The sequence below is a fragment of the Condylura cristata genome, unplaced genomic scaffold (assembly GCF_000260355.1).
Source record: "Condylura cristata isolate star-nosed mole 26May11 unplaced genomic scaffold, ConCri1.0 scaffold00045, whole genome shotgun sequence".
NCBI classification, from domain to species: Eukaryota; Metazoa; Chordata; class Mammalia; order Eulipotyphla; family Talpidae; genus Condylura; species Condylura cristata.
In genome coordinates, this window is record NW_004567146.1 from 209,205 (window position 1) to 232,647 (window position 23,443).

The following is a 23,443-nucleotide window of genomic DNA, read 5'->3' on the forward strand; positions in this document are numbered from 1 at the left end:
ACTGATTCACCCTTCTCTCACATGTTTGACTTTAGTAGAGAAAGTTCTCTCATCTTTAGGGCTCAAGTAATTGACTAACCCACCCAAATAATCCACACACTTTTCCCAGTTTAATATCCATTACCTTCATTATAAAAAGTCCTGTTTACCCTGAAAAAAAATCAGAGGTTCCAGGGATTAGAGCACAGGCATCTTTAGGGCATCTGCATGCCATAATCATTAAACTTAAAGTTCACCTCATTTAAAGAAACAACATCTGGCCCTCCCTGATGGCGCAGTGGGTTAAAACACAGCACTAAGAAGCTTAAGCCACTTCCACATGAGTTCGATCCCCGTCTGCCCCGGAGGAGATCCACATGGCGTGGCAGACCTCTCCTGACCCACCCGCTGCTCCCCTCAGCAGTGTGCTTCATCAATCTGCCTGTTCTGCTCCCCACTCTGTTCCTGGTGAATCCTCTCACCCTCCGCATCTCTGGCCTGTACCCCAGTTCTGTATAAATAAATAAATAAATCTAAAAAATAAATAAATAAATAAAACATGTGGTTATAATAACTTCCATGCCTGTGTGTACAAGGTGTGGGCTTGGAAAGTTCACCAAATATACAAGATAAAGACCGATTGACATTTTAATCATCTTAGAAGATTAACTAATTCCCATATCCCAACTAGAATTCACTGATTAATAATCCAAAAGGCCATCATCATCATCATCATCACTCAACATTGTCTGTTCTGAAATAATGTTCTGTTTTGCATGGCCAAATGCAAAAATTGGTCAGAACTAAGAGAGGGTCCATTTCTTGGATCTGCAAAGCCATTTTAATAACGGTTTCAAGAATGGGTAGAATAAATTTTATCATTCTTGTAGCTGTGCGTGCTTTATCAAAACGTTAGATGCTTTTAGAGAAGCTGACATCTTAGGCTGGCGATTCATTTGAAATATGTAAGAAGATTTATGGTTGCAATGAATGTTTAGATAATTTGATTTATAAAATGTGTGGGCTTTGATTTGTTGGGCTTTTGAATGGGGCTTAAATTATTTGCTTAAGTAGTCTTGTGAAGTAAATAGATTAAACAATAAATAAGAACAGATGGTAGTTAGAGATCCTCTCCAGATCCAAAAATCTCCTCAGCGGTAAAGAAGCCTAAGAATAGAATCCAACTGTTCATCCCCCCTCCTCCCATACCTGGCAACTGATAATTGCAGAGAATGGACCCACTGCTGTGGACGTAAATCCATGGTCTCCAGCCACTCCTGGTCCTCAGCCTTCTAATCAATTCTGTGGTTTCCTTTGCCGGTTTCTTTCCTCATAGTCCCTCAAATCTGAAGCCTTCTGTTCTCTCCTTATACCTTTTACCCAGCCAGCTGTCCCCCCACCGCCAGCAGCAGATGGGCCCAACTTGTGCTTGACTGAGAGGGCAAAAACACCAGACAGGAGCCCTTCCCATCATTTCCACAAACTCACCTTCCTCCTAATCTCTGCTTCTTTCTATCTCTCTCAGTAGAAGGCGTATTGTCCCTTCTATAAAAGTGGCCATCTTCCTCCACCAGCCAGGGATTCCATTTCTTCTAAACATATTCTTTCTTTTCTCCCTCTCTGCATATTCCTTCCTTTCAGCAATTGAAGACACTCGAGTCTTTTCAATCTAAAAGAGAAAGGACAGTTATAGAAATAGTGGTGAGTAGTTACACTCAGCTTCTTACGTCCCTCCAGCTAGTTAGTATCAGCTCTCCTCCTCCTTGGAGCCAAATATCTTTGCTCACCGTTTTCTCACCTCTTAAGTCAACTGTGGCCTCTGTGGCTCCACACAAACTACCCTGAGCTGACCACTCACAACTTCTATGTCACTAAAGTCTATTGACTTTGTAAACCTTCTGGTACTTGGGGTCTCCTAACACCTGACCCTACAAGCCATACTCTCTTCCCACACTTCTAGGAGGAGACTTTCTCCACCTCTCGCCCAGGCCCCAATTTCAGTAAGTTCTCTACCTCTGTCCATCTACTGAATATTGGTTTTCCTCAGGATTCTGCCCTAAGATTACTTCTGTCCTGACACCCTCTCAAAAACACCAATTTCCATCCGTGTGTTCACCATGCCTACATGTTTATCTCCAAACAGGATCTTTCTCCTAGATCCTGGCCATTGGCTATCCCACCTTCAAGTCAACTTGATAAAATTATAGTTTTCCTCCCCAAACGTGCTCTACCACACTTGCTCATTGGTTCTATAAATAGACTCTCCCTATTGCCCCCAACAGAATGCCAGCTACTCTCTACTTCTCCCCTCCCCCAGCCACTCACTCACATCCATGGTTTCCACCTTGTTTCCATCCACTCCTGCTCAAACTGCCAGAGAAAGTTCTACAAAATCTTCCTGACTGGCCCCTTGGCCTCCTGTTCTGTGTCCCTCAGCCCAGTCCCTGTCCACACTAGTTAGCCATCATGACCCACCTCAGTAAACTTCATCAATGGTGATGAGTGTAAAGGAGAGAAGGAGTCTCGCTCAACTCTGGACAAAACTTGTCTCTTCACACCTCCAAAAGTAGGACTCTCAAGTCTCTGCTCAGACCCTGTAAACTGTTCCGCAACAGAGAAGTCTCCCCCTCTGAGGGCTTAGATGCCATGTGAATACAATCTGATTGTTGCTTCAGAGTCTCTGCAGTAGAAAGTAGGGCGGTTTTACAATGTCCCCTTTCTCACTGGTCTTCCATGTGGAAGTGCAAGACTTTCACTTTGGGTGACCTCCCTGAAGGCTGTGAGTATAGAGATCTCAGGCCCCTGTGCTGCCCTGTGCTGCACTCATGTGTTGAATTACCCCTCTCCCTGTCCGCAAGGAGCAGAGACACTTGTGTGACCTGCTACCCACCACACACCTAGACGGCTACCAATACGTAGTGGGTCTCTGTGGATGGAGCTCCCTTGTGCCATGCCACCCCACGGCCAGTGCTGAGCAGAAGTGTTGGTGGGTGAGAGAGGCAAAAAGAGGCTGAGGCCTGAGGTCTGGAAGCTTGGCCAGCGTGAGGGAGGTCTCTTTGCCTGAGGCGACCCAGCAAGAGTGCTAGGAGCAGGAAGAAGAGAGGTGCTAGCAGCATGTAGCCAGCCAGCTTAGTTACAGCTGCTCTAACAAAACCCAAAGATTAGGTGGCTGGAATAACTGATATTATTTCTCATAGTTCTAAGGGCGGGATATTCAAGATCAAGGTGCTGGGAGTTTTAGGGCTGGAGAAAGACTGGCGTACACAGGGCTCTTGTCTTGTAGCTTTGTATAAGGGAAAGAGGTAGCTGTAGCCTGTCCCTCCCTTAGAAGGACGTCACCGCATCACCTCAGCTAAACCCGATTGCCTCCCAAGGCGGCCTTCTATTCGGAGTTAGGATTTCAACACCTGAACTTGGGACGCAAACATGCACTGATTCTGGCACCACCGCCCCACCGCAGGGATTGTTTCATGGAATCCTCGCACCGCCTCGTAACTAGGAAATGGTTCCCCAACAGTTGTTACTGAAGCTTCCGGAAACACGTCACATCAGCAGCAGCTATAGACTGAGTATTTATTTATTTACTATAAATATAATAGTTTATTTTTACATCATTTTGTACTTTTTTTTTTATCTCAATTGTAATCCACGTGGGTTTCCCATCACCAAGTCACCCATGTGCCATCACCATAGTCCTATGCACTTCCCTCCCCGCCCCCCCCGCCCCCATTTGATCCCATTCCCCACTCCACCCCCACAAAATTAGACTGAATATTTAAACCCCGTTCTCCACTGTTCCCCAATTCAACTACATGGATTCAGCACTGGTCCCATCCTCACACCAGCCCTCATTCATCTTCATTCATCTGCCTGCTTACAGGAAGTGACCCGTGTTTAAAAAAAAAAAAGAAAAACAACCAGCAGATCCAAAATGGAGTCTCCCATGTCACCCAGCCAAGATGTAATATCCAACTTAATTCAACTCTTTCCAGGAATATAGTCAGCACTGGCAACGGCAGACAATCTGCCTTCCCCTAAGGGAGGCTGGCCTTGCCTGCAACAACCTTTCCTTTAGTGAAAAGACCCCCTGTCCCACCCTCTGCCTGACTATAGAAACCTTTTTTTTATTATTTGGAGAAATTCTATTTTACTGTAGCAAGTATAATACTGAATTGTGAGTCTTCAAATACAGAAAATAAACGAACAAACTTTTTAGAAGCAGCTCCTTCAGTGTATTTGAATGAAAGTTTGGATTCACCTGCAAATTCATTCATGCTTGTCCTCACTTTGAAACTGAGCTGGGCATTATTTATTATTATTATTATTTTATAATGTAAGTTTATTTTTACATCATTTTGTACATTTTTTTTCATCTCAATTGTAATTCCCGTGGGTTTCCCATCACCGAGTCACCTGTGTGCCGTCACCATAATCCTGTGCACTTCCCTCCCCATCCCATCCCCGTTTTTGATCCCATTCCCCACTCTACCCCCGCAAAATGTCTCTGGTATATGACTGTTCATTACTCTTTTATTTTCTCGCCTGGTCCATTATACTCCTGCTATGAGTGAAACCATCCGGTATTTTTCTTTCTCTTTCTGGCTTATCTCACTAAGCATGATCTTTTCCAGCTCCATCCAAGCTGCTGCAAAAGACATGTGTTTATTTTTTTGGTTGCTGACTAATATTCCATTGTATATATGTACCACATCTTTTTAATCTAGTCATCTACTTTTGGGCATTTAGGCTGCTTCCATGTTTAAAAACCTATTTTTAAGTACCCTTCTACTAGCTGGATGGGAAAAATGCCAGTGTGAACATGGACACCCACAGCCTGGGCTGCCCTCAGTCCTGCCAAGCCCCACCACGGAGCCTTCCACAGGCCCTAGCTGGTGCTGGTCTCCTTTGTAGAATAAGCACTTGGGGTATAGAGCATGAGAAGGTACTGTCCGGGCCTTCAGACCTGCCAGTCAGTCTGGAGGACATGCAACAGGCACAACTATGCCCCCCCCCACTCCTGTACTTGATTGAAGCTAAAAAGAGAACGGGACATTGGCTCCATTTTGATCTGTTTATTGACAAATCAAAGGGGGAAGTCACATAAAAAGATCTAAGATCGTACACGCGATTAATGGGGGTGGGCATAGCAGCAAGTGGGAGAGGAGATTGGACATACAGCAAATGAAGGGCAAGGAGGGAGGAAGGGAGACAGGGGGGAGAATGTTTCTGCTAACAACAAAAAAAAAAAAGCCACAGCATATCTAGCATATCTTTCAATTTCTCAGCTGCCACCCAATCATTCTTCCCTGGACAGAATTAACAGCTGAAACGGTGAGGGCAACATCAAAACACTTTGTCTACAAAGATCTGGGAGATAGGGAGTCGGAGAGAATGTGGGAACAGCTATTTGAGGGATTCTCTCACTTGCCCGTCAGCAGAAACCTGTCTATGGTAAACTGAGGCCCAGCCACACACTAGCTGTGTGTCTTTGGGCTTTTCTTCAGCTGTAAACCAAGCAAATTGGACTTGATGGCAGGTTGTCCTCTGGCCCTAGCAATGCCAAGTGTTTTGGCAGCCTGAGCAAGGCCAGGAAACAGGCTCAGCTTTGGAGAAGTAAAACTAGTTAGGGCCCAGGCAGAGTGAAGTGGTGCAGCGTGCCCTCAGGGGCAGGTGGGGTTCCAAAGGCAATCCCAAGGGGTGAGCAAGGCATACACCCCTACAAGAAATTCACTCTTGACCCAAGAGTAGCTCTGAGGGATCAGGCTCCCTCACAGAGAAGGCAGGCCCCGGGGTGATGAGGGTGAGGGGTGATCCAAACAAAGCAGTCACACACCATGTAGGGTCTCGGGGTACAGGAAAAGAGGGCTACAGGGGATGGGGTTGGGAGGTCGAGTCAGGCCAGCACCTCACCATGTGCCAGACTGCCCGTTTCAGCCCCCCGCCCCTCCCCCCAAAAAAACAGAGGCCTGGGCCCCTTGGTCTAGTTGAAGCAGCTCTTCAGGTAGAGATGCCACACTTGGCATCGAGATCCTTGATTCCTGTGGGTTGATGACAGGGGTGGCGGTTGTCTCCATCGGCTGGAGTCAAATGAGGTAGGCTGACCGCCCTTCAGAGTACTGCCAACCATCCCTTCATAGCCAGGCAGGCCTTGAGACTGAACTGGCTGGCTGTCCACAGCCCGCGTAGATGTGTCAGCTATGACAACCTCAAGGGCAAAGGGTTCCCAAGTGAGCAGGGTAGAGGGGGAACCACACTTGAGGTTTCTATGTCAAAGTGAGGAATGCAGTTCCGAGAACCAGAACCACACTACTTCATGCTTAGGACAGCTGGGAGTAAAACTCTGGAGTGTCTGTGTGTGTGTGTCTGTGTGTGTGCATGCAAGCACGCCACGCGCCTGCACACACACGCATGGCCAGTTGCACTTGTGTGACAACACAGGGAATACTTAGGGGAATGACACTGAGCCTGGCTTACCTTAGAAAGGGGAATTTCTACCCCCCAGGGTAAAAATGCCATGGGCCCATAACTACAGCCTTTGGCAGATTCTACCAATATTCCCAAAAGGGAAAGTTTCCATAGGGACCCTGGTCCCTAGTTCAAGGCAATTCAACAAAACTTTATGAAGTAACTTCTTTACAAAAGGCACAACTAAGGGCCCCCAGGGGACTATGAGAGCATTGGGGGGGCGGGGGACAGGGGGAGGCCTAGCAGCAGATACCCAGACTGGGGGGGACACGGGCTCCCCCTCCCCTCCAGCTCACTGCTCAAGGACCTTGAAGGACAGGGGAGTGGCACTCTTGGCAAAGGCTTTCATCAGGCTGCTGGGATAGATGCACCCAAGCTTTTCCGGGGTTGGGAAGCCCCAGACCCTGTAGAGAGACAGGCTCAGCCGGTCCCCAATATAAAAAGGACCCACCCACTTGGCACTGCTGCCGTTCCTGGGGAGGGACAGCAAGAGGACCTGGTCACCCACGTTCCACTCCTTCTCCTGGCTCTCCTGCTTGAGACGCCTGTTCTCTGCCTTCTCGCTCGCCTTGTCCGCCACCCTCCAGTGCAGCTCCAGCACCTCCCCAATCAGCTGCAGCAGGAAAACATCCATCTTGAGCCCCTCGATATTGGCACTGCTCATCTCCCACCACAGGGGCTCGGGCAGCCTCACCTCGCCCCCTGTCAGGACCTGGACTGGCGTGGTCTGGCAGGAGGAGGCCCTGAAGGCCAGGTGCAGCAAGGGTAGGGAGGCCGCCCACCTCTTGCCATGCAGGAAGATAAACTCCTTTAGGGCCCTCTTGAATTCCCAGTAGGCCTCCGAGCTCGCCAGGCAGGGGAACTGGAGGTCTCTACTAAGGGAAGCCGTCTGGGCGCCCAGGGCCAGCCCACAGCTCACCAGGACATGCCGGGCGAACTGGGGGCCCTGGGCGGCCTCCAGCCTGATGGGAACGCCCCACCTGGCGAACACATGCTGCAGCAGCACCTGGGCCACCGCTGTGTGCGTGTAGGGCTTCAGGGGGAACGCCTCCACCCACCTGGTGTTGGGGTCGGCCACAATCAGCACATGCTTGTGGCCCTCCTCACTGATGGTGACCGGGCCCACCACCTCGATCTGCAGGTTGGCCCAGGGGGCCGTTGACCTGAGTGGCCACAGGGACTCAATGACCTTCAACTCGCTGCCTACGGCGTTGCGGGGGATGCAGAACAAGCAGCTCCGGCAGTAATCTCGCACGTGCTCCTGCATGCCGGGCCACCACCCCAGCAGCCGCAACTTCTTGCAGGTCTCCTCAGGCCTCTGATGGGCCCCCAGGGGGAGGTCATGCACGGAGAAGATCAGATCCCTCCGGAGCTGCCTCGGGACCACCCACACCCTGGACCTCTTTTCTCCCTTGAACATCAGCAGACCACTCTCTTTGTCGAGGCTGAGTGAGTGAAAGGCAGAGCTGAAGGGTGAGGAGCTGGGCAGTCTCTGCCCAGCCTGCAGCTTGGCGATGATATCAGCCAGGGTGCTGTCACTCCGCTGCAACGCCAGCAAGTCCGGCCTCTTGCCCATGCTAGGGGGAGACACAACAGAACTCAGCACGTCCTTTGGCAAATGCCACCACTGCCCACTGCCCTGGGCACCCTGCTTGGCCAGGGTGTCCACAGTCACAGCAAACAGAGAGCCCCGGTAGGAGGTTCGGTAGATAAACGGAAGGGCTGGGAGGCCAGAAGTGAGGGATATAATGTAGGAGAGCAGGCCTGGATGAGGTAGTGGGGTCCCATCAGAGGAGACGAAGCCCCGAGCCTGCCAGAGGGGCAGGAGCTCCCAGAGGAGGCTGAAGATCCAGTTGCAGTGAGTTAGGAAAACCACAGGGAGCTGGGACTGGCCAAAGCGCTCCAGGCCACAGGCCACAGCTGCCAGATGGGCATAGGTTGGTGTGTAAGGGGAGCAAGAGAAGGAGAGGGAGACAGGGGGGCTGGAGGGAGACAGGACATAGAGACCAAAGCCAGCACACCACTCGTCCTCACGGTAAAAGCAATAGCCTGACATGTGGATGCAGACAAAAGTGGACAGGTCAGAAAAAGGAGGCAGAACCTGGAAAAAACGAGGCATGGAGGATGCAGATGTCAGCAGGCGGTTCTCGCCCAGCAGGCCCTGGAAAAGAGTCAGTTCCAGGGCCCTCTTGCCTCTGTCCTGCACCAGGAGAGACCATCGGATCAACCATGCCTTGGCATCCCTACGGCCGTCCTGCGCCTGAGGGTCCTCTGTGGTCCGGGAGGCATAGGAAAGATCCAAGACCACTGGGGTATCGCCAATGCAGCGGGAAAAATGCTTGAGGGCCCAGGCCACAGCATAGGGGCTGTCTCCCCCAGACTGGGGGCCCTGGCTCTCCTCGTCGGGAAGAAGGGGTTTCGAGGTATAGGCTATAGGGTGCTTCCTCCCTGAGTGCTCCTGATAGACAATGGCCGTCAGGGCCACTTGGCTCACCATCACCTCCAGGCGGAAGGGCAGCTGGGAATTGGGGGCTGTCAGGCAGAGGGCAGACACCAGGGCTCGCTTAAGGGCCAGGAAGGCTTTCTCGTGCTCCCGGTCCCACTGCCAGTCTGGCTTCTGCTTAAGGAGGCTGTGTAGAGGGCCCATGAGGGCCTCATAGTCAGGAATGACATCTCGATGGGAGTCCATGAACCCCACAAAGAACGAGAGCGCAGTGAAGTTGCTGGGGATAGTCAGCTGGGCCAGATGGGCGAGGACCTGCTGGCAGGGGGCCTTCCCATCCCAGGGGATGCCCAGGTAGGGAGAAGCCACCCCCGGCAGCAGGTCGATGTCCAGGGCCCCATCGGGGGGGTCGTGGAGGCTGAGACAGCGCAGGATTTCCTCGGACAGCGCCGGACACTCAGCTCTGAACACCGACGCCAGCGAAGAGTCCCAGTCGTCTCCCGGGGCGGGCTCTCCCTCAGGCAGCTTCTGTATCCCCTGCACCTCTCGCTGCTCCTCCTCCCGCCTGTCCTCCCCTTCCCTGACTTCGTCCGCCTTCTGTGGGCTCTCCAGGGTCCCAGTGGCATCGCTCATCTCAGTGATGCTGGCCGAGCTGGAAGGCAGCGTCTTCCACACCTTCAGGAAGTTGCCGATGTCAGTGTCCAACCTACAGAAACCAGAGAGCCAAGGGGCCTGATGGAGCGGTGTCTGAAGTACATACCGAGTGGGATTCTTTACCCACATGGTATGGGTAAAGCCTCACCCCACCGCTATGTGTCCCCAAGGCTGGGCCACACACCAGGGTCCGGCCCAGACACTCCCTGGCTTCTAGCACCACCAGAGCTCTGTGTTAGATTCACCAGGCCTTGGAAAGCTCATCCATCCCACCAACCTCGTTGACCAAGTCCCATTTCTGGTTTGGAGCCAATGGTTTGGTAAGAGTGAGATGACTAGCATTTCCAACCTGACCCCAAGATGAGCACACCCAGGATGAGGAGGAGGCCTGGCAGGGGCCTTGGGAGGCACAGCAGAGGCATTTCATACACCCCACTGCGTCCCCAACCAGGAAATGGAACTGGGGCAAAGTCGGCCCAGGAAGCAGAGCCATGCCGGGAAGGGCCTGACCCCAGTCCCCTGCTAGGCCCGGGGAACTGGGAGGTCGGCAGCCAGGGGACCCAGAGGGCAGAAGTCAGGTCTGACACTTCCATAGTGACCTTGGGAAGGTCACTTGGGTCACAGATCACTCATCTGTGGAGTGATGGGCATGCACATCCAGTTCAGGTTGTGGAGATCTCAGAGGCTAACAGATGAGCAAAGAGTCCCACTTGGTATGCACTTTAGACACCTCTCCCTTATACAGGAAGCCAGAACAAGGCCTGCACAGCAGCGCTGGTGCCCCCAGCCCAACACAGAAACTGCCAAGCAGTCCTCCACCAGAGAACCTGAGATTCTGCTGGGGACTCACGTCCTGGATGTCACACTGCCATTAAAGTCAATTAATACAGCACAAGCGGGGAAACCAGAAACACGGAGCAAAACAGCAGCCATGAGAGGACATGCCCAGTAAGAAAGCACGTGTGTGTATAACTATAAAGCTGCAAAACCACACGAGATGTGGTTTGTGGACCCATAAATATGTGGTAGAAGCAAAAAAAATCAGAAAAAAAAGCACATCCCCTGCTGGTTATTAAGCTCCAGATCAATGCTGGCTAGCAGAAAGAAGTTTCTGGTAAGTCCCTGGAGGCGCTGGGAGGCCAGAGAGTCCTGGCCCATTACCTGTTAGGCTTCTTCAGAAACTCATCTAGGGTGGGGCCGTCGCGGCCCAGGGGGTCGTCGGGCACCATGAAGAGGTTTCCCGCAAAGGTGAAGGGCAGCAAGCTGGCCAGGGAGAGAAGAGGCACAGTCACAAAGCAGAGATGCACCCACCCACACCTCCCTGCCACCCGGCATCTCCGCTGGGGCCAAGGCCCACACCTGCCCCCAGCAGCCAAGACCCCCTCCCACCAGGAGCTGCCTGACATCCAAGGCGAAGGCAGGATCAAGGCCCCGGGATCGCCGCCTCACCGATCTTTGACCATCAGTTTCTTGGAATTATTCATCAGAGTGTGGAGCTGCTCATTGGTGACAATGATGCCATCTGTCTCCTCTGCCAGCTTCACCATGAATCTGCAGGGAGACAAGAAATCGTTAACCCCCCAGTAATAAGCCCTCACTGTCCTGTCCTCTGAGAAAATATCCTGCAACTTCACATTGAGACAAGTTGGGCAAAAATGCTGCCCGCAATAGTTGAAATGAATGCCAGGTCTCAGGATCCCCCCCTCATTCATGCAGCCATCTGGGGTCCCCACAAGACCTTGGGAGGTGAACTGGGTGAACACACCCCAGTACATCTACAAATACAGGTTCATTTTACACAGAGGCACCCACATCCACCCACACAGACACATAGATGAAAACCCACAGGCTGGTCACATGCACACACATACTTTTACTGCTTAAATTTTCACATCTGCAAAATAGACATAAGACATTTACCCTGAGAGGCCTCCTTGTGACCTCTTGGTTAAACCTCACTGCTACCACTGCCGCATCCTGAGTTCAATCCCGGGCCAGGGAGCTGACCCACATGGCGCAGCAGACCTCTCCTGCCTCGCCCATTGCTCCCCTCAGCAGTGTACTTCAGTAAACCTGCCTGTTCTGCTCCCTACTCTATCTCTGGTGAATCCTCTCATCCCTCACATCCCTAGCCTGCACCCCGGTTCTTCTACAAAATACAAAATACTCTTTTTTAAAAAAGGAACCTACCCTATATTGCTGTGAGGACTAAACTGAATGAGATAATGCATTTAAGTGCCAGCCACCAAGTAGACTCTAATATTCTATTACTACTGTTTGCCAATGCACAACATACGTATATATGCCAAGACACACCTGCATGCAATAGATGTATGTATGCGCATATAAAACGTAAACCTGAATAGATGAATCCATTTTTTTCTAAGGACCACTTATCAAAAGAGGGCTGTGACCCGGAAAGAAAGTGCAGGCTACCGCTTCTCAGCATGGCAGCCTGCATGCCAGGGGTACCACCAAGCCATTCCACCAGTGCCCAGGGGAGAGCCCTCTGCAGACACGCCATCTTGCCTGCAGTGAGACCCAATTTGGAGGCACTTAAAAATCTTATCCTACCAGAGACATTTTGTGGGGGTGGAGTGGGGAACAGGGTCAAAAACGGGGGGGGGAGAAATGCATGGGATTATGGTGATGGCACACGGGTGACTTGGTGATGGGAAATCCACGGGGATTACAATTGAGATGGAAAAAATTATGTACAAAATTATGTAAAAATAAACTTTTGTAATAAAAAAAAAATCTTATCCTGGGGGACTAGTTCTTCAAGGAAGGCTCCCTCCCTGAGTTGCCCGGCTCTGCCCTGCCCGGGGCCTAGCGTGAGTGGATACTACCCTGATGGCATGGGAGATGCCTGAGTGAAGCCAAGACCTGTGTCTGCCCAACTGCAACTCCCGTGAGGAGCAGCCAGACCAGGACCAGTGAGGACAGCAGGGAAGCTACAGCTCGCTCCTCCTGCGCACCCCAGTCCTGCAGTCCCATCACAAAGTATGTGCTCACAATTGACAAGCAGGGAGGCGTTTAGGGTGTGGCTAGGACATAAGGCCCACCTAACCCCACTGGGCCCCGCCAGACTCACACAGTCACATACATACTTCCCAGCACCAGGGCTGGGGAGGGAAACTGAAGCAGTTCCTTGAGATATGAACTTGAACTCAACCTGGTACCCCCAGGTCAGCTTCTGGGAGCAGCAGTTCACCCAAAGCACCAGGAGTGACTGGGGCTCGTCCCACCCAAAGTGGCTGCTCTCAGCCCACAGGTCATGGGAAAGGAAGCCTGAAGGGCCAAGCTGGGAGAGCCATCCAGGGGCCCTCTCCCTGCTGTGTCCCCACTTCTGCCTCAGAGGGTCGGGCCCCCCTACCCTCTCAGGCCCCTGCTGGGCTCCCCAGGCAGAGGAGGCCCCTCCCGAGCACCACAGAGAGAAGGCCTGGGGCCTGCCCACCTGTAGTCGTAGGTGCCGATCTTCTTGCCGTTCTCCAGCTGGGAGGGGGTGATGGAAAGCATCTTGAGGGAGTGCAGCTTCGTCAGAAAGTGGCTCTCTGCAGGCGAAAGGCGGAAATCAGAGCCACCCGGGAAAAGTTGAATGGAAAGTGCCACAGAGGGGACAATCTGGCTCACCTCGCACCCTGCGGTTCTTCTTCAGCTGCCAGGTGGGTACAAACACGGTGACTTCTCGGTGTCCACGGTTCCAGAAATACTGCACCGCCATGGCAATGCCTCGGCAGGAGAAGAAGTGCTGGAGGCCGTGCCTGGGCAGAGTGGAGAGTGAGGGGCAACTTCCTGCACCTGCAGGGGCCCCAGCCCGCACCCCTCCCTCAGATGCATGCAGGCCAAACAGCAGCCGTACACAGGCGCCAAAGACGCCTTCCTCCCTTTCCTCCATCATCGCATGCTCTCTGAGCGCCTGGGGTGGCTTCCAGGGCGAGAGAAAGAAGGAGACCAGCGCCAGACTCAGAGCTCGGGTCAGGGCTGGACGCCAGCACACATCCAAGGGCCACTTTGTGTGGGCTGAGTGGCGAGTTAAGCGGTCTGGTGCAGACATGGGCTACCACCTATCCTGCGGTGGGTGCCATGGTGGACGGGGCAGCTCTCAGGTCTGCTGGGTCAGGGGGTCTTCAAGGAGATCTGTGCTGGGCTTAAGGTGTGGCCTGGGGTTGCCAGGTGCCAGGCTGTGTGAAGATGGGGGACTTGGCAGTAAGCAGGTCTGCCTCCAAAGGCCAGCTGGGCCCCTTCCTGGTTCTGGGACCTTGGGCACGATTCCTCAACTCCCTGAGCCTGTTTCTGCTTCCCCCTGACCCTTTGGCGAGGCAAGAGCCCTTGCTGAAGAAGGCTGGACGTCACTTGGGAATTTGGCTGTGTTGCAGAAGCCCAGTCTGTGGGGCCGCTCTGAGGATCTGGAGCACGCTGCCTGCCGTGCAGTGGCTGGCTACTCCACGAGAGCCACCTCCCCCATCCCTTCCCACTTGCAGGGGTCAGGAGGAGCTACCCACCCTCTGCCCCACAGGGACACCCTGCCCAACCCCAGACCCCTGCCCACGGTCACTCACACCATGGCCACACTGCTGCCGTCAATGACCACACGCCGCAAGTCCTGGTTGCCAGGTTCCCCAGACAGATTCAGCTCGAAGGGCGTGTTCAGGGCCTCGTGGTAGCGCTGGAAACTGGTCACTGTGCTGCTGGCCTGCGGGTGGCGAGGCAGCTGCCTCGGGGACCCCTCCCAAGGCCCCAGGAGCCCCTCCAGCTGAGGCTGGTGCTTACTGCTGGGGGCCAACGTGCTGCCAGGCTGGGGGCCCTGCCTTCCAGCTTCCCCCTGACCCTTTGGCGAGGCAAGAGCCCTTGCTGAAGAAGGCTGGACGTCACTTGGGAATCTGGCTGTGTTGCAGCCGGGTGCCTTCTGAGCGGCAGGCATTTGGGGAGCTCTGGAGGCTCTGGGAGCTGCAGGGGCTTTGGGGGTGGCAGGTGCTTTGGAAGCAGCAGTTCTCTTGGGAGCTGTCGACCCTGTTTTGGCTGCAGACCCAGACCCAGTTTCGGCTTTGGCTGCTTTGGGACCTGCCGGTGCTGTTTTCGCCACAGGCGTTTTCTGAGCCGTGGGAGTGGGGGGGGCCACAGGCCCGGCGTGAGCCGCCAGTGCCGGCTGCGCCACGGCTGCCTTCTGAGCTGTGGAGGCCGCTTCAGCTGCTGGCTTGGTTGGAGCCAAAGGCACTTTGGAGACTGCAGGTTCCGGGAGGGCCGCTGGTGTCACCTGCGCTGTAGGCACTTCGGGGGCTGTGGTGGGTGGGTACTGAGCTGCGGGTGCAGCTGCGGCCACCGGCACCCTGAGAGACTCGGGCACGTTGTCAGCTTCAGGTCCGGGCTGAGCTGGCGGCTCCGCTTCAGACCTGGGCCTCTCCTGAGCTGTGGGCACCCCTCGCCCTGCAGGGAGCTCTGCAGCAGGCCCCTCTTGAGGCCCCTTACAATCGCCCTGCACACGTCCTTGGGCCCTTGTCTCACTTGCAGCTTGTAGCTGGGGAGTGGAGGTCAAAGGTGGCCCAATCTGCGGAAGTGCTGAGCTAGCCTTGTCCTTCACACCCGGGACCACCAGTAAGTCCATTACTTTAGGGGGCGTCTCTGGCCTCGCACAATTCTGCAGGGCTGCCTCTCCTCCTGGGCCATCTGGGCTTTCCACACTGGGCAGCGGAACCAGCTCCTTCTGCTTCCACTCTAGATTTAAGGGCAAAGGCGTCTGCCCTGGCAGCTTGAACTGAATGGGGACCAGCGGTCTCTGCCAAAAGGGGAAACTGAAGCAGGCCTGGGACAGGAGCCAGGCCAGGTGGAGAGAATGCAGTTCGTTGATCCTCCAGAAGGTGGCAGCGATGGTCCCAGGCCACAGGGGCCCAAAGGCTGGCCGGGGCGCCCAGGCCTTCCAGGTGGGGCACAAGCCCAGAGTGGACACTGAAGCCTGGAGGGGGAGTTTGTCTTCCACCCTCTGGACCTGCCTCTGTTGGGACACGACTTGTGTGTGGCTTGCAGGGTCCTGGCTGCCCGTGGCTTGTGCCGGCCCCTTCTCTTGAGCACCGTCCACACCACCGTGCTTGTTGGGACCAACCCTGGAGGAAAACCAAGGCTGTTGGAAACGCGGGAAGGCTATTTAGGTCCCAAACTATTTCCCTGGGGGGAGAGAGTTAGGAGAAGGGTCAGGGAAGCCACAACTTACCGCACCAGCTGGTTTGCTGTTTCCTGTCGCACCACGTTCGAGCTTGGGGGGGCTGAAACCAGGGAGTGGGAGGCTCCCAGGCTGGTATTTCTCTTTGCGTTTTCTGAACCCCCGTTCTGATGGCTCCCCACCTCCAGGAAGGGCCCGGCACCCTCTGCCACAGATACTACGGCCGGGCCTTCCTTCTGCTGCTGGGGAGGGCAGAGTAGGACCTCGGGGTCGGAGCGGGTGTCAGGGGAGCCGACGCGGCCCAGCCACTCAATGATGTCCTCCTTGCCAGCGGCGTCCCGCACCAGGCTCAGCAGCAGCTCCTGGACTGCCGGGGGCAGCTGCAGCAGGTCCCCTGCGTGCTGGTCACCGCGGATCCAGACCAGGGCCCCGAAGGCCCGGGTCACCTCGGCTTCCCAGATCCCCCGCGGGGTCAGCAGCGGGGCAGGGCCCCAGCGCAGCCGCCCCACCAGCTCCTCCAGCCAGTTCTGGGTCATGATAAAAGACTCAGTCAGCCCGCCCACCATCAGGGAACCAGGAGGGCCGGGCACCAGGTAGGCCAGGGTACTCCAGCAGAGGCAGTCGAGGAAGAGGCCCTGGGCCCCGAGGAAGGCACAGTGCAGGACTGGCGGGTAGCGGACCTCCTTCCACAGCTCGGGGGTGCACAGGCCCTTCAGGTGCTCCTGAAGCCACAGTGAGGAGAGCACAACGAAGTCAGCCCTGGAGGGGGTGCAGCCTGCCACTGGCTGATGCCCCCCACCCAGAAGGCACACCCCTTGCCAAACACGTGCCCTCCCCTGCCGGCCCCACTGCCTGCCAGTGACTCCCGTGGCCAGTCCTCTCACCCTGGACCTGCCTCCCCCACACTCATCTCTTTCCAGGGAACTCTGACAGAGGGAGGAGGCCCGGGAGGCAGCGGGAGCACTGGACTTGGAGTCAAGGCAACTGGTTCTGGATCCAGCTTGGCCTCAACAGAGGAGGTAACTGTGGAAAATGTATCATCTTCTCAGTCTCTTCACTACAAAATGGCAGACTAAACGAACTACTCCTTGGTCCAATCCTACTCGGGCTTTGTGAAACTTGAAACATCCCGGGGGGAGGGGTTTTTGCACAACTGTAAAAGGGGAGAACAAGGCCCGTCTCATTAGCCTGGTATGAAGCTACAATGAGTTAATACTGAGTTAAGACTGAGAAGGTACCTAGCTTAGGCCGGGCACAGCTTGTTCCCTCCTGCAGGCTCATGGGCAGTCGAAATGGCCCGAGCCACAGCTAGAGCAGACGGAGCTAGGATCACAACCCACTCTGCAACCAGTCTTCTTCCACCTCCTCAGACTGACTGGAGCAACTAGAGGGTACGTCTGTGGGGCTCCGGCTTAATCCTCCTGTCTGCAGAAGGAGGTCTCTAGCACAACCTGTACCAGTAACCATGGTGACTGTGTTGCCAGAGGGGACAGAGGAGGAGATAAGTCATGGGGCTGTGTCCAAGGCAACCCCCCAGATTCGCAGCACTGAAGCCGGAGGCCTCTGGCTCTCTGGTAGACCAAGTCCTCCCATGTCAGGGGCTCACAGTGGCTGGGATCAGAAAGGTTGGGTTCCTCCACTCAGTGACCAAGTTCCACCAGCTTCACCCCATGAGTGCCAAGGAAGCTCATGTCCCCTCTTCACCCCCTGCTGAGGACAGGCATCCTCCCTCTTCCCGCTTCCTCAGATAGCTCCACTAAGAAACAAATGTTCCATTTTGATTCCCCTGAAGTCATCCTGAAGGCCACTTTAGGCCCTCTGCTCAGCACTCGGGCCACTCCTCAGACCACTTTGCCTCCTCTCCTGAACTAGGCTGAAGACCTCCAACCCCAGGCCCTCCCTGGTGGTTCAGTGGGTTAAAGCACAGCTAGATAAAGCTATCACAGCCTCTGCAGCACGAGTTCAATCCCCGGCCAGGGGGGTGACCCACATGGCACAGCAGTCTGCTCCTGTCTTGCCCGCTGCTCCCCTAAGTGGTGTATTTCAGTCAGTATGCCTGTTCTGCTCCCCACTCTGTGTCTGGTGAGTCCTCTCACCCCCTACAACTCTAGCCTGTGCCCCAATTCTGTATGTATAGACAAATCTTTAAAAAAAAAAAAAAAAAAAAAAAAACCTCCAGCCCCTTTGTAACCCTAGCACTGAGGCCCAGATCTAATCCTTTTCCAATCAATTTAAAACCTGATCAAACCCCCCAAGTCAAGCCAACTCTTCCCACCCAGAACCTCAACTATTCCACTGCCCAGAATGGGAATCTGACCAGGTGTGGGATAAAGACTCTAGCCAACAATCCTTTCCCATGAACTGCGTGAAAACACTATGTAGAAATGAAGACAGGTGCTGGGCAAATAACTAAGAGTGATTTATTTCTCTTGGTGCAAAGAGCTTAAAATATTTATTGTCCCATTAACTGTTTGATTTTTTAAATTGAGATAACAGGATCTGAGATATTTCAAAATAATAAATCTAAACTGACATTTATTGAATGCTGACTGTGTGTCATCAGGTGCTCACACACACTCTTTCATGTACACCTCTCTTGTCCTATGACAAGGAAATGACTAGCCTGCTCATTTCAATGAACAAGAAAGAGCACACAGATACCCCAATGCTGGGATACACCCAGTGTGTGGGGTCTTAACCATGATGCTGCCTGTGCCATGGGAGAGAGAAGGAAAGGGAGAGATAAGGAAGCAACTGGCATTTACATCTAGAAAATACGTGGAACAATTTTCCTGCTTAAAGCCCTCCCAGACCTTTTTCCTCTATGAGGTAGGAAAAGTAGAGAAGCGGTAACAACAATAAAGAAAAAAAAATAAGCACAGAGAAGAGAGGCGTATTTGTATAAAAGTATGGCCCCATATCCACCAGTCCACTGTTAACCTGTACGCTAATCAAAACGGTCCCACCAAATACATTAACACTGCTCAGCACGTGAGCCATGCTGCCTGGCCACTTCATATCTGCTGTGGGTTCTTCTGTGTTGTAAATCAGTCATCGCTTATTGTCAGTTTTCCAGAACCCTCCCCCCAAATTACACCACAGTGTACTCAAAAGTCTCAGAAATGGGGACCTCCCTGGCGGCACAAAAAAGGCCAGCTCTACAAAACTAGCCACAGCTGTCTAACTCTGAGCAGTCAAAAGCTGACAGTCCTCAGCCCTCCCTTGTGGCGCAATCCACATGGTGTGGCAGACCTCTCTGACCCACCAGCTGCTCCCCTTTGTCCATCTGCCTGTTCTGCTCCCCACTCTGTCTCTGGTGAATCCTCTCACCGGCCCTATACCTCTGGCCTGTATCCCAGTTCTGCATGCATAAATAAATAAATCTTAAAATAAAATTTAAAAAAAAAAAGACAATCTCAAATAGATTCTTCGAAAGGTAACAGCATCTACATGTATTTTTAGGAACGCAGAGCTGTGCCAAGAGAGGTCAGTGTAGCAGGACAGTGAAGAGAAACTTATCTGAGAGGGGCAAAAAAATCACTGTATTCTATTGTGAGCTTTTAAAAAGTGACTGGACTTTTTTTTTTTAAGGTTTATTTATGTGTGCATACAGAACTGGGGTACAGGTCAAAGATGCAGGGGTGGTGAGAGGCTTCACCAGAGACAGAGCAGGGAGCAGAACAGGCCGACTGATGGAGAACACGGCTGAGGGCAGCAGCGGGTGGATCAGGAGGGGTCTGCTGCACCATGTGGGTCACCTCTGGGGCAGGCGGGGATCGAACTCATGCGGAAGTGGCTTTAGCTTCTTAGAGCAGTGCTTTAACCCACTGCGCCTCCAGGGAGGGCCCTGATCGGACTTTTTAATGGTATATTATTTTGATAAAGGAAAAACTGAACCTAATGACAAAGGAGAAGGATTAGAGACCCACAGCACAACTAAGGGTGCTGGTATGTGTTTGGCAATAAAGTTCTACGGGTACAGCCTGATGTGTAGTATTTGCCACTTCCTGTGGTGTAAATACTCCCACCACACTCATCTCACACTAGCTGTGAGAGCCACTGGCTTGAAAACCTGAAATGTTAACAACAGAGCCAGCTCCAGCATGCCCTGGCCACCACCAACTTCCATGGTGCTGTTCACAGGGGATGTGAAGCGGAGCAGATCACATCCATCTGACAGCTTCAGACCTAGTCTCTGGCTCCCGTCACCTCCCTCTATCACGTGTGGAAAGGAGAGAAGCCAAGAGGTCCCCTCTCCCCACCTTTCCTCACTTGATCACCAAGGAGGACAGATTGGCTAGGCAGGGCTTGCCCTGGGCCACTCTGATGACTAATAAGACCCTCTTTTCCCCTGGCTGATTTCACCTCAGAGAGGCCAGACGGCCCCAGTGCGTGTTTTTGCTGCCTGGGAAAGTGATTTCAAGCAATGCCTTCATTATTCTTTAAATCTCACCACTAGTAAACAACTGACCGGCCCTCTTGACCTCTGCAGACATTTTGCTGGGAAGCCAGTCACAGATAAGGCAGAAATACATCAGCCTTTTACCAGACCAACGTCTACCCTTGACGCCCCTGACGGCCCCCTCCCCTCACACACAAACCCCCAGCACTGTCCTCATCCTGAAGCCCTAGTCTCACAGTGTGCTCTCTGCAGTGGCTGTGTCCAGCAGGCTATTATCAAAAGGGGTGATTTTGCATCCCTAGTTAGACTTAGGGGTAGTCACAGCGCCTCCCCATGGAAACCTCAGGACAAGCTTATACTTGGGGAATTCCCATGTACCAGGTCTCTGGACCTCCGAGAACATTTAATTCAAGCTTCTTATTTTACAACCCAGGATACAGAGACTCAGAAGGTGAAAGGACTTGCTCGCAGTTAGTTAGTTATTTAACAAGTCCTGCTTCTAGCTCTACTCTCTTTTGAAAATACTTTGCAAAAGTATTTCAGCATGTATTATTTCAGCAGACACAACCCTTCCATGAAGTGGGTTTATTATATCATTTTATGGATGAGGAAAAAGGCTGAAAGAGGGTAAATGATGTGGCCCATGGCACTCAGTTAAAGGCAGCAAACAGTATCTCAAACTTTCTCCACATACCCCTCTGTTCTAGCAGTAGTGACAGCCTGACCCCCTAATTCCTTGGACAAAGCCTGATACTCCGGAACTTCCCTGCCCTTCTGCTCCAAACCTCCAGCCAGTTTACATTCTACTCATTCTGGGCAGTAGGGAGGGAGTCACCCAGAAGCTCTCCTGGCATATTGTTTATATTGTTTCCATCTGAGTTGAAGCACTGCCTTTCCAAAATGAAAGATGAAAGGGAAGGAGGTGAGAGGGTGTGGGAAGGAGGAAGGAGGGTGGGGTAGATTCTGGAGGTCAGTGGTTAGGTTAGCAGGACCTCGCATGTTCCAGTTGCCCCAGGAACCCTGAGATAGCAGTGGGAGCTGGAGCAGGTTGGCCTGGAGAAGCTGATGGAAGCTGATCCTGGAATCCAACAGGGAGCAGGGGAACAGGGCACCTCACTGAGTGCCAGGCCGATAAAGGGGTAAGCTGCTGTATTTCAAGTTAACAAAATGATTAAGAGGCCAAACAAACAACCCCAAAGACTTCTCTTGTTAACCCACCCTATCCCGGCTGCCAAAAATTCTTCATCAAAAGTTCTTCATCGCTAGGGCTCCTGCACATCTGTTCTTTGAGCAGGCACCCTCCCTCCCCCTCCCCCAGCACCTCTGTCAAAACTGGGAAAACTGCTGACACAGCAGCTCCACAGAGGGGCTCCAGGAACTTCCAGGCTGCCTGCTAGTCTGCTCTCCAGCTTGTTCTGGCCCTTTCCCAGCCAGGGTCAATTAGGATATTGGTGCAGACCCAGCTTGGAGAAGTGAGGGGGTGGAGGGGCAGGAGACAGGGAGCCGGTGGTTTCCGCCTATAGCACTCAGACCAGGAAAAGATAAGGGTATGTGGGGGAAGCGAGAGACCTTCACCAGGAAGGGGGCGGGGGGGGGGGGGGGGGGGGGGGGGGGGGGGGGGGGGGGGGGGGGGGGGGGGGGGGGGGGGGACCTGAGAGGTCCAAGTGGAGGAGAAGCTTGTGAAGGAAGTTGGGGAGACCACAAGAGAGGTGCAGGCCAACCTGGCCTGCCCAGAATTCTGCCCATTCATGAGGTCCTGTCACCTGAAAGCCCACTGCTCTTCTCACAGATTTCCACCCTTTCCCAAAGGCTGGAATCTTCCAGAGCATCTACATCCCACCCCACCCCCATACCCTGAGAGAGTCCCTAGAGAATTGAGAACACAGAGCAGGGAGCCTGGAGCCCTGTGCCCTGCCACCCCGCTGGCCCTAACCCTGAACACTCTTACTGTCTCCTGGGCCCAGCACCTCATTTGTAAAATGCTAGCTCTTCAGTCTCTAGAAACCTCTAAGGGCCCCTGTGGTCCAGCACTCTGAAAGACTTTTGGGGAGAGCCCAGGACTTGAGGAGACTTCAAAGGAGCCAGAAGGCCTAGGGCTCTCCGGAGTCCAGTGCAAACAAAGCCATGTGTGCTAGAAACCATGGACAGGCAGGGCTTTAGGTTACTCCCAGATGGAGAAGCCAGGTTGTGGGTGCTGGGGCCTGGCTAGGGAAGCTTCATGGGGGCCTCACACCCTGGAGGCTCTCTCTGCACTCCAGAGACACAAAAGTGCCAGGCAAGAGAGGGTGGGGCGGAAAAGAAATAAGGAAGGGGAGGAGCGAAGGCTGCAGCTCTGGAAAGGCAAGAGTGGCCTCCCCGCCCCCCTGGGGCGACACCAGGTTCGGGGGTTCCCCTGTCACGGGTGGGAAGGGGCGCACAGGGCCTGGCTAACAGGGACCAGTGGGGGTGGGGCGCCGTTTACCTTGGCTTTGCTCAGGTTCTCCTTGGGGCCCTGGAGCTGCAGCCAGAAGTAGGGAGTGTCGGGTCGGCTCTGGAAGGCGTTCAGCTTGACCCTGAAGATGCGCTGCACTTGCAGCCGCTGCCGCTGCACCCGGGGCTTTGATTTGGTCTGCACCATCAACCATTCCTGCGCCGGAGGGTCGCCCCCAGACAGGAGCATGGCTACCCGTCCCGCCCCTGGGAGAGGGGCGCTGTGTCACCCGGGTGCGAGCGCGCGAGGGGCCCCAGCCCCCAACCCCACGAGCGAAGGCCACACCCCTCGGTCCCCGCGGCGCGCCCCGCTCCGCGGCCTCCGCCCGCGGCCGCGGACCCACCCGCCAGGCAGCTGCCCTTTGGAGCTCCGTCCCTTCGGGCTGCGGCTCCCGCGAGGATCTCTTCCTGCCGGGAGCTGCAGCTAGCGGTGGGGGCGATGGGCTCCCCTCGCCCTTCCGTCCGCCCCCCCCGGCTTCCCTCGCCACCAGTCCGCCAGCCCCTGCAGGAAAAACTCTCCGTCCGCGGGGAAGCTTAAAGGGGCGCGGGAGGCGGGGAGAAGGGAGGGAGCGGCGAGGGGGAGGGACCGGGGAGGGTCCTGGAAACCTCTGCTTTCCACCCAAGTTTTGGGCCCACAGCCAGGATCCAGGGGTCAAAGTTAATTTCCTTCCACGTTCCCCTTTCCCAAGTAGAAGGAAGAGGAAGGAGAGCCATTCGGGCGGTGGAGAGGGGGTAGATTTCTGGGACGGTCCTTCCTCCCACACACCCCTGCTCGGCCTCCCGGGAGAACCGGCCCTCGAGACTCCTCTCTGAGGAAAGGGTTAAGGGAGAGCTGGGTGGGGAAGCTGGGGCCTAAGGAAACTCTGGGCTGGAA

General features: G+C 54.1%; 1 protein-coding gene across 1 annotated transcript; it reads right to left on the minus strand.

Annotated features, from left to right (window-relative positions):
* Nucleotides 1-6,127: 6,127 nt before the first annotated feature.
* On the minus strand, nt 6,128-22,945 carry NYNRIN (NYN domain and retroviral integrase containing). The gene is made up of 9 exons (XM_004694591.2): nt 22,914-22,945; nt 22,562-22,776; nt 15,750-16,420; nt 14,104-15,642; nt 13,175-13,305; nt 12,999-13,095; nt 10,991-11,092; nt 10,703-10,804; nt 6,128-9,593 (listed from the first exon to the last, which is right to left on the minus strand). The coding sequence occupies exons 2-9, from the start codon at nt 22,757-22,759 to the stop codon at nt 6,737-6,739; spliced, it is 5,697 nt and encodes a 1,898-aa protein (XP_004694648.1). The 5' UTR covers nt 22,760-22,776; nt 22,914-22,945; the 3' UTR covers nt 6,128-6,736.
* Nucleotides 22,946-23,443: the final 498 nt, after the last annotated feature.